The 10,759-nt window shown below is 53.2% G+C and overlaps 2 protein-coding genes across 2 annotated transcripts; one reads left to right on the top strand and one right to left on the bottom strand.

Moving 5' to 3' along the window:
- Nucleotides 1-1,758: 1,758 nt before the first annotated feature.
- On the bottom strand, nt 1,759-3,493 carry ARL4D (ARF like GTPase 4D). The gene is made up of 2 exons (XM_074940384.1): nt 3,338-3,493; nt 1,759-2,941 (listed from the first exon to the last, which is right to left on the bottom strand). Exon 2 carries the CDS (start codon nt 2,918-2,920, stop codon nt 2,318-2,320), a length of 603 nt encoding a protein of 200 aa, XP_074796485.1. The 5' UTR covers nt 2,921-2,941; nt 3,338-3,493; the 3' UTR covers nt 1,759-2,317.
- A 3,170-nt stretch (nt 3,494-6,663) lies between these two features.
- Nucleotides 6,664-10,226, top strand: CCDC200 (coiled-coil domain containing 200). Its single transcript, XM_074940512.1, has 4 exons — nt 6,664-6,882; nt 7,017-7,104; nt 9,025-9,107; nt 9,756-10,226. Exons 1-4 carry the CDS (start codon nt 6,805-6,807, stop codon nt 9,780-9,782), a joined length of 276 nt encoding a protein of 91 aa, XP_074796613.1. The 5' UTR covers nt 6,664-6,804; the 3' UTR covers nt 9,783-10,226.
- The last annotated feature ends 533 nt before the right edge of the window (nt 10,227-10,759 follow it).

Raw genomic sequence — 10,759 nt, 5'->3', positions numbered from 1 at the left:
TGTGCAAACCCTTGCTGCATATCCCTGTCATCTCTGGCAACTAACCCAAACCCAGGGCCCACATCAGGCTAATACCAAGGGAGAAGGGATTCTCTGGGAGGAAGTCAGTCCCCCCCCTCCCCTTCCTTCCCTGCTGTGTGAGAAGTTGTGAATGGTCCAGCTCCCAGTTCTCTGTGCTTAAAACCACTTCTTGGCTCCTCAGACTCTGCTGCTCTTCCCCATGGAGCCCCTCAGTTGCCATAAGACTGCGCCTTCTCTTTGTCTGGAAAAGGGGAACGAGAGCTCTTCACGCACAGTTCATGATGGAAACGGCTTCCGCTCCCGGAACATGAGACACGGCAGCCGCTCCCACAGGTCAGGGGGCTCCGACCCCACTGCTGCCCCACAAACTGCTCAGCACACCCGAGGGCGCAGAAGTGAATACAAAGGTATAATCTTGTTTAGCGAAACGGGCTCCAGCCACACACACACGACCAGCTTAAGCTGAATAAACCCTGCGGTGGTCAATATTTATCCAAATTGGTCAATATTTATCCAAACTCGTGTGGCACCCAAGACACATTTTTACTCCGGGTCACCTTTGGGGCTAACGCCCTCCGCAATGGCTGCATTTACCACCCTATTGTTAAAGGAGTGGGGGTAGGAACATCTTGTGTTCACAGGAATGGAGCTGTCCTGCGTATTCCTCCCCCAGCCCTCCAGTTCCTGTGACAGCAACCAAGTTTGTTGTCACCTTTGTACAATTAGAATTGCTAGGTGTTAGGGGCTGCAGTGTTGTTAAGGTGGGGGAGGGAATATATTTTATTGGACCAACTTCTGTTGGTGAGAGACAAGCTACACAGAGCTCTCAAAAGTGTCTCTCTTTCCCCAACAGAAGTTGGTCCAATAAGATAGGATCTCCCCCCTCTGGAGCACCAGTGGTGTTTATAGCCTGTGAACAGCCCAGCTGCTACAAGGAAGGGACCCAGGGTAGCACATCTGATCCCAGCCAGTTGGGTGTGAGGGAAGGAAGAAGCCTTGGGCTTTTCACAGTTACTTAAAGGCTCCTAGCTCATTTTCACCCATGACACCTACTCAACTCCATACAGGGCACTTCAAAAGGTGACTTTGGTCTAGAGTTTCAGGGGAGCAACTTTTGAGATTTACCATTGACAGAGCAGTAGGAATTGCCACACTCGATCTGGTCCAGTGACCAACACCAAATGCTGGAGAGGAAGGTAGGACACCCACAGTAGCAGAGTGAAATAATTTGCTTCCTCCCAGCCCCCACATCAGGGCTCATCCTGGTCTCCAGTAGTTCAAGACTGGTTTAAACCTACAGCCTGAGGTTTAATATCCCTCCTTTGCTGAATCTGTATCATCACTAGTTATAAAACTCCAGATACATGCTGGCATTTGCAGTTTTATGCAGTATGGGAGCTGCAAGGGCTTACCACCCCGGAAAAAAAACGACTGGATTGTGATTTTGTTACTATTCATTAGTGCAGCAGTCAGTCAGAGATTTGGTTGGTTTCTTTCGACCCTCACAAGAGCTCACTCCCTTAGCATGGAGACAAGGATAGATTAGATTTCTGTTACTTTATGTTTAAAAGCCTTCTTTCCTTAAAGACAGCCAACTGTTTAGCGGAGGTCATAGGTTTCAATAAAAGGCAGTCCTGCCTTTGATCCCAATGTACCGTTTGTCCTGATCCAGCCAAGTGAAAGCTGGAATCTTGACAAAGTATGAACTCGGACAGCATGAAAGTGAAGAGTCAAAGCCACTCCCAGCTATCCAATCTCTCTGTTTAATAACTTATGTTTAGTTCCTACAAAAAAACCAAACACACGTGGTTTATAAAAAACAAAAACCCAGTAATACAAAGATTCCCCTCCCCCACCTGTCCTGTAGCAATGATGGAAATGAACACCCACACGCCTAGAAAACCCACTTGCAGTGTTTTCACCTAATGCAGGTTGCCATCAAGTTGCAGTCTCCTAACCCCACCCTACCTCTCCTTTAAATTTGATTTGGACACATCAGGGGCCATTGCTCTCAGTCTGGCTGTGGCACTCCGTGTGTCCTGTCGGCCGGCGGGCACAGGTCCAGACCAGTCCCTATAGCACACTCCCATTGGAGCCATCCCAAATCCTGGAGTCAGATTCACCCGGCAGGCACACACATCCCCCAGAGGGTGCTGTCCCCTAACAAAGTCCTCGTCTACATGGGCGATTTAGCCACGCTGGGGTGAGCCAGGCCTGGCACTGGAGCGGCTCACCCCGCACCCAACCAGCAATGCCCTGGCAGCTGGGTGGGGCCGGGGCAGGCCCAGGGGGCTGCTCATCGCTTCTTCTTGCTGTGTCGCAGCATTTTCTTCCTCTTGAGGATCATTTCGTAGAGCTTCTCCAGCCCCTGCTGCAGGCCCAGCCCGTCCACCGCGCTGCAGCCCTGGGCGTAGCTGAGGGTGGAGGCGCTCAGTTCGTGCAGGGCCAGCAGCTTCTCCACCTCGGAGGCCGACAGCGCGCCCGGCAGGTCCTGCTTGTTGGCCAGGAGCAGCACGGGGACGCCCTGGTTCTCCGACGTCCGGGTGATCCTGTGGAGCTCCACCCGGGCCTCCTCCATGCGCTCCCCCTCCGCCGAGTCCACCACGAAGACCAGCCCGTCCGTGCGGCGCGTGTAGGACTTCCAGAGGGGCCGCAGCTTCTCCTGGCCGCCCACGTCCCACACCTGGAAGGCGATGGCGCGGGAGCCCCCCAGCGGCACCCGGATCTTCTCCATGTTGAAGCCCTTGGTGGGCGCGCTCTTGACGAACTCCTTGAACTTGAGCCGGTAGAGCAGCGAGGTCTTGCCGGCCGCGTCCAGCCCGATCACCACCACGTGCAGCGCCTGGAAGTGCGGCAGGAAGGCCGGCGCGGGCGCGATCTCCGCCAGCTGGTTCCCCATGGCGCTACAGGGCGCTCCGGGCTGCGGCGGGGCAGAAGGACAGGGTGAGCCGGGGGCTGCGGGAGGGCCGGCCCCAGCCCGAGACGCGCCCCCAGCGCCGGGAGAGGCGAGGCGGGGGACCCCCGGGCCAGCCAGCCCTACTCGCCGGGAGCCCGCCCCGCTGCAGACGCTCCAGGGGCCGGCGAGGGACCAGGGTCCTTCCCACGGGGAAGGGAGCGGGCCGGGCCGGGCACCCGCCGCGCCCCGTCCCCCTGGGTCTCTCCCATCCCCACGGGCCAGTTCGCCGGCGGGGTCCCAGCGCCCCCGCAGCCAGGTTCGTGGGGATCCCCGGGGAGACGCCCCTTCCCGGCACGTCCCCAGCCCTTCCCGGGTCGCTCTCCGGCCGCGCCTTCCCCCTGCAGCCCCCAGCCCGTTTACCTGCCATAGGGGCCGGGGCAGCCCGGGATCGGAGCCTACTCGTCCGGCAGGGACCCGCCACCGAGACCGCCTCTCTGCGGCCACCGGAGCAGCGGCTGGAAACTCCGGCAGGGGCGGCGGCGAGGGAGCTAAAAGCCTCCGAGCCAGCCCCGTGATGTCACAGCGCCTGAGCCAATCAACGCCAGCCGCTGCGCACAGCTGGCTCCAGCTGTTTGCCCCTGGACAGGAGCCCGGAGCGTAGAGCCAGCCCCGGGCAAGGAGGCGCAGCCCCCAACTCACTGCGTGAGCGGGGCGGGGGAGAGCTCGTCTTTACATTCGTCCACAGTTTCCCCCCCTGCTCCACCCCGCCCGCAGTTCCCCTAGCCCCGTCATGCTGGGGAGGTGTCACTGCTTTCCCAGGACAGCCAACGTGTATGGGAAGGCGTGGGGAGAAAGGAAAGGGACCTGACAAAACAAATAAAAAATAAGTCTCCCATTATCCCAGGCAGAGCCTTCTCCCCCAGGGGAATGAGACACCGGCCTTCACCTGCAAATCTAATTTAGCTGAGATACTGGGGTACTGGACATTACAGAAAACCCTAAAATATCCATCATCTAAGACTGGAGGGAAAATCCAATGGGATCCTCAAGGCGCACAGGCCCCAGGGCAAAGCCTTGTTTTCACAAAGAAAGCTCATAGACAGTGTTAGTAGCACCCCGCTTGTTTCCTTATGTTGGGGGCTGTCTAGACGGACTGGCTGAGGTGCGGGTGTGCCTGCAAGCCGAGAATGAAAGATCCCTTTGTCACTGGTAGATGCTGCTCCCCAAATGAAGATGGTGACCGTTAACAGTCAATCATGAAATTAAATACGCTTCCTAGGAAGGCGGCTCCTGTTCTAGGAGGATGTATGCTCTGCATGACAGCTGTCAATCATAGCTGGTGTTATTCGGTAGTCTTTTTTCCATGCTTCAGCTCCTGCTAGCCTTCAAGGTAGTGATACTCACTAGGCAGTGAGAGCTCATTTGCTGACAAAGAAGCCAATTACACAAACTTAAAAGGGTTAAAGGACTAAACTCCTGCTATCTTTGGGAGATAGTGGAATCGAATAAATAGGTGACCGGGAGCATAAGCAAAGTACCTTGCAGGCAGACGCCTGCTCATCCCTCGGCTGTGTAAACAATTAGGGAGGATCTAAAGCAGAAGGATGGTCTTGACACTAAGGCAGCGACCTGGGACTCAGGAGATCTGGATTCAGGTCCTGGTTCTGCCACAGGGTCCCTGTGAGATGTCAGGCAAGTCACTGAATCTCTCTGCACCTCATCTCCCTATCTCTGAAACGGGGATGGCCCTATTTCCCTACTGCACTGTAAGGGTAAATGCATTAATGGTTGTGAGGTGTTTGGATGCCACCTAGATGGTTTTGGCAGGGCTATGTGGAGTTCCCACCCAGCAGATTAAGATGCTGTTTCATTCTGAATGAAGCACTTGCATAGTCTATAGGGTTTCCAAATAACCCAGTTTTGATTAAATAGCCCCATGTTTGAGAGGCACAGAGAGGTGAAGTGACTTGCCCAAAGTCTACACAGCACAGCAATAACAGAGCCAGGAACAGAACTCAGGAGTCCTGACTCCCAATCCCTTCTGCTCTCACCACTGGGCACAATTCCCTCCCCATGTATAATACAGCCCCTTCTTCAGACGGTTACTACTACTTATGCAGCCGATGCAGTGAGCTGTAGCTCAGGAAAGCTCATGCTCAAATAAATGTGTTAGTCTCTAAGGTGCCACAAGTCCTCCTTTTCTTTTTGCGGATACAGACTAACACGGCTGCTGCTCTGAAACCTACTACTTATAGGAGTCACTCTAGATTTAGCACTAATACAACCCCACTGTTCAGGCCTATGATCTGCCAGTCCACCTCACAAGTGGGTGGTGACCTAATTGAAAGGCTGTCAATACACTGCACTGCTATACTTCTCAAGCCAAGCCAAAGAGATTGTCATTGACAGGAGTAATTTAATGGGTAGCATCTAATCCTGTTGGAAGTCAGTGGTGGATGGTTCAGGGAACGAAGAAGTGGACCTTTCACCTCCATGCCCCTGCTGTGAGTCCTGCCTGCTATCTCAAGTGAAATGAGTTTCGGTAAACCCAGTAATCCACTACACTTAACTCATTAATGTAGACAAAGCTGGAAGCCTCTATTCAGGGATAATACCTGAGACCCTCCGTAAGCAGGGACTCAATAGCTTCTGGCAGCAATGAGCCTTCAAGGCTAAAAGTAGCAGTGAGGAAACAAAGGTCAGCTCCCGCTGTGGCAGGCCCACTTCCCTGGTGCATACACCCAGAAGGAGAGAGCATCAGTCCTAAACACCCTATTATATTTGTTACCCCTATTCTCTGTTCCCCTGCCCACTTGTTTGTCTCACTTCTTGCTTGTAAACTCTTTGGGGCAGGGAGTCATTTCTTATGTCTGTAGGGTGCCTGGCCCAGTGGGTCCCACCCTGCACCAGGGAACTGGGCGCTACCCCAACAGAAATGTTCAATAACCACCCCCCCCTCAGTTTTCAATGGGATGTTTATTGCTGGCATCTGATAGCTCTGGGGCACCTAGGAATACAGGAGGTGTTGGTAACACCCACTCTTGGCTCTGAAGGAAGCTAGACACGGATACGGAGGCAGAATTTGCAGCACCCTTGTGAAGTGTAAGCCACTCCTGAAGAGAGGGAGGCAGAGTTCAGTGCTTACAGGGCCTAATGAAGCTGCCAAGCGAAGCCAGAGAACTGGATTCCACCAGGCTGAATAACTGTCCGCAGCCTGCGATGGGCAGGGGGCTGTGCTGGCAGGAGACACCCCAAGCCCCGGCGGTTTGGAACCTGAACAGCCAGGTCCGAGTTCCCGAGCAGGGGGTGGGAGATGGGCGCCAGCTGCCCCCACCAGCCCTGCGCAGATGTTCAGCGGGGCCGAGCGCCCACGGGCGCTATTGCCGAGGGCGCAGCACCCGCTGTGGGGGGCCCGAGCGCAGACCGGGGCTTGAAGGCCGCGCAGCCCAGCGGGGCTAGGGAGCGGGCGGGACCGGGGGTGGCCCCGCACCTGCCGGACCCCCGGCGCCCCCAGAGGCGCGCCTGGCTCCCGGGGCTCCGCGCGGCCCCCGGCTGGTCCCGGCGCCCGCAGGCAGCGCCGCGCTCGCGGGCGGGGATCCCGGGGGCTTCCGCGGCACCCCCGGAACGCCGGGCGGGCAGCGCCCCCTGGCGGGGAGCCGGGGCTGCAGGGGCCGGGCCGCAGGAGGGGCCCCCGCCGGGGGTGGGTCCCGAGGGAGGGGCCCCCGCCGGGGGTGGGTCCCGAGGGAGGGGCCCCCGGCAGGCCCAGCGGCTCCCCGGACCCGGTTGCCGGGCAGCCGCCGCCGCATTGTGAGGCCGGGTCCCAGCGGCGGCAGCTGGGGCTCCCCTGGGCAGAGCCAGCCCCTGCCCCGGCCCCCCCGCCCCGCCCCATGTCCGCCTACCACTGGGAGGCCCGGCGCAGGCAGCTGATGCTGGAGCGCAGGAGGCGGAACCAGCTCCTCCAGCAGGTGTGCGCGGGGGGGGGGGTGTCCAAGGGCCGGGGGGGGTAGCAGCCGGGGGTGGGGGCTGGAGGGGGGGTGGGGAAGGGGGCGAGGACCCTGCCGGGCGGCTGCTCACTGAAGGGACGTTCATTCCTGTGCAGAAGGCGCAAGAAGCCTCCAAGAAGGTGCCTGAGCAGAGGCCTGAAATCAACACCCCCCAGCTGCAGCCCCAGAGGCCCCCCGCGCCAGGTGAGGGGGAGCTGGGCGGGCTCTTGCCAGGGCTCAGGAGAATAAGGGTCTAGGCTGTGGCAAGGGGGCACTGTCCTTGGTGGCCGCTTGGCCTGCACGGGGGCAGGGCAATAGACATTTGTGAAACCCCCTTTTTGGGGGGAGTTGTAACATTGGAAGATATCAGAATCGTTTCCTAGGCTGCAGTGATGGGCATAGAGTCAGAACCTGAATCGACCTGAAGGTCTACCCCGGCGCCTGCCCCCGACAGTCGTATCTTAGCCGTCGGGGTGCTGACGAGCACCGTGCTTCAGCTCCAACTGAGGATGCTCAGCACCTCTGAAAAAATCAGGCCCTTTTCTCCCACCGACTTCTGGAGGCAAAGCCTTCGCTGCATGAATAACTGAATGGAACCAGAACTTGAGAAGAAGGCGCTAAGGATCCCATCCTCACCTTCACAGCACTGGGGAAAATTCCTGTAGGGAAATGAATTGGTCCACTCACACATCATTCCACACCTGCAGCTTTTAACTTAGGTGGCTGGTGAATAATACATTAACAGATGAGTGAACTAGTAACTGAAGCAGAGTGCAGGATTTACAGGAGAATTGAGTCAATGACTGAAGTGTAGGAGGAGACTGCTAGGACTAACGCAGTGTTTCCAGGGGCTAGTACAGGGGACTGTAGGTCAGGGCTCCTGGATTCTGTTTGCCAGTAAGCCTGAAGGAGTTATGAAGTTTAATTCATTAGTGTTTGTAAAGCACCTTGAAATTCAAACCATGGCCTAGAATTCCAGAAGCGGCCCTTGCTTTAGTGCCCCCCAAATAACTGCACTGAAACATCACAGCCACAACTACCGAGAGAGAAAAACTTCACGTGCAAAAAGAGAGGCCCAGCTGAAAATCGGGCCCTAGCTGTAAACAAAGTTTGTGTAGACAGAAAAAGGGAATCAAAGTAACAGCAGTTTAGTTCAGTTTTAGTTATTTTGGGGTAAGACTTATTTCAGATCATGTGTCCCCTGTTTGATTTCACATAATCAGAACAGGACACACTTTGTCCAAAAGGAGTTAATCCATTAGGGAATGCAGGCAAACCGTCCTCTTCAGAAAGGCCTTTCCACCTTTGGCCTGACAACACTGACACCCTCTCCACCCAACCTCCCCCCCAAAAACAACAACTACAACTCTGAAACAAATCAACCTAAAAACACCAATACAATTAATTAAGTTTAAAAAAAACTAGAACTCTGCTTCCACACAGTTTTAGTGTTCAACACTCCACTAGGTAGTCACCATTGCTATCAGTTTTATGTTGAAGGCCCTCAGATACTTCAGCGATGGACAGTAGAATAAGACCCTAAGATAGATAGAAATGTGTCCACACACAGAGATGCACCAAAATAATTAAAAGCATGGATTAAAACAGAGTTAGCGCAGTTCCAGTTTGTGTCTAGACAAGCCCTTAATAGATCTGACCCTATCAGACTACCGGGGAAATTGCAATAGTCTAGGTTTCCTCAGCCCTATTAAGATGGGAGTGAAAAGCAGGGTGGAAGTTCTTTCTCATGCAGCATTGTATCAGGTGTTCTAAAAATAAAGTCAATCCTTAAATTTTAGCTTCATAAACCAACGATGCTATACATCCGAGGCCAATCCTAAACTCGAATACACCACTGCAAATCCCTTTCACTAGGCCAGTTTTTCATTTTATCTTCTTACCACTTGTTGCAGTTTTATGGCAGTATGATAGCAACACAAAGGCATGTCAAGTAATTCTTGCGAATCTGCCTTTGTCCCAGAGATGCAGTGTGGGTGGTTCTACGGCTCGTCATGGCTTTGCAGTTATTCAGGGCAAAGGCATTTAGTAAAATAAATTCACATTTGGAGAGAGAGTTTCTGCAAAGGCAACTGCATTTGGTTAGTAACTTGTGATTTGTTTCAGAAGTCACCTGCTCCTGCCAGTGCTGCCCATGCAAGTGTCATTACGTGACGATAAGCAGCGCAAAACTGCCACGTAGATTCTCAGTAAGTTGATGGGGAAGAGGTGAGAAAAGAGCTGGGAGCAAGAATTAGCTGTTTGCTTCCTTGATGTAAGGGTGTGATCCCTGTGCATGAGCATCCTGGGTTTCTCTGCAAGGAAATTCCCTAAGAGATTTCAGAGCTTTCATCTTTTGTTGCCATCACAGCCATCTTAATGAATCTCATCCACATCAAGAATTAGGGTCTCTCTCATCTTAGGTGTTTTGCCACTTTAACTATACCGGTATAGCTAAAGCAGCAAAATGTTCCCGGCATGAATGCAGTTACACTGGCATAAAAGACTGTACAGCAGCCGAACTTATTCCAGTTCAGCACCTTTATACTGAGTATAATGAGGAGTTATCAGCAAGAGAGTCACCTGAACTGTTGCTGGAGGTAAATTCCTCTCATCTCTGCATAAAACTGTTTTCTTGCCAATACTGGATCATTATTTAAACCCCACTGCTGTCCACTCCTCACCTCTGTTTGAAATTCAGTTGTGAATGTTAAGAACATGGTTCCTTTTGTTTTTAAAATCTTTTACAACCCCCCCCCCCCCAAATTATAAAATGATGTGGCCTAAAACAGCCACCATGCATGCTTCCATCAGACACAAGAAACATGGAGACAAATGATTTTTCTTTACCCTTCCAGGCTGTACAATACACACAACAATGGTAAGGACCGAGTAACCAGCAGCACTGGAATGACTCCTCACCTAGTAACATGCCTTTAAGCACCAAGGAGCTCCAGATGAGTGCAGCTAAATCCAACACCATAAAGAAGCCATCAGCATGAAGAACACATAGGACCTGCCGGCCACTTCCCAATAGGGGCTGTAACCCTTAATGTGTAATAAATTCTCCCAACCCACAGAACGTTATGAGGGTATGGTCTCTCTTAAGCAACCAAGTGCACCTTGCATTTGCACATCATCCATTCACTTTGCAGCAACCTCCCTGCTAAGACAGTTACACCCAACCAAGGCCAGGTACCGTACATTAAAACTAAGCTACGTTCAGACCAAGAAAGCAGCATCCTTAAGAATTGACGTAGAACTTTTAAATTAGTGTCACCTGTCCACACACTGAAAATCGATTTGATAGACAAAATTCTGAGGGAAGAGACAATAAATACAGTGACAATTTTAGCCCATTTTACTCCACTGCTTATGATCAGGAATCAGATTATCCTTCCCAGTCCGAGTTGGTTTTGTTCAATCCTTCCCCCCGCTTTTTTTTTTTTTCTTTTTTTTTGCAAGGAAGCCTGGCATTTCTTGGAAGTTGTTATTATTGGAAAGAAACATTTCACCAGTGCCAGCATCGGCACAGCTCAGGATTTTTTACACGCTAGATGAAATCCTGCAAGGGTTTCATTGGGACCGTGAGGGTGAGGAAGAAAGTGTATAGCAGTGACAAATTTGTGCCTGATCTGCGAAGGGAACAGTCTTTTTGACAGAATGATCCAGGGGTGCAGCCCTTTACTCTGGCAGAGCAGGAAATCTGCTCCTTTCCTACTCTGGCACATTCATCCTTCCAACAGCTGCTAATAGAGTGACTGTGGGGTGTCCTTCCTTCGTTACCTAATAGCACTAACTTTAATAACCCACACAGGGGAAGACAAAGGAGTCCACTGTAGATACCGAAAACGTTCTAGTT

This window comes from Natator depressus, chromosome 27 (assembly GCF_965152275.1).
Source record: "Natator depressus isolate rNatDep1 chromosome 27, rNatDep2.hap1, whole genome shotgun sequence".
Lineage (NCBI taxonomy): Eukaryota > Metazoa > Chordata > Testudines > Cheloniidae > Natator > Natator depressus.
The sequence above is the reverse complement of the archived record's forward strand: the minus strand, read 5'-3'. Positions and strand labels throughout refer to the sequence as shown.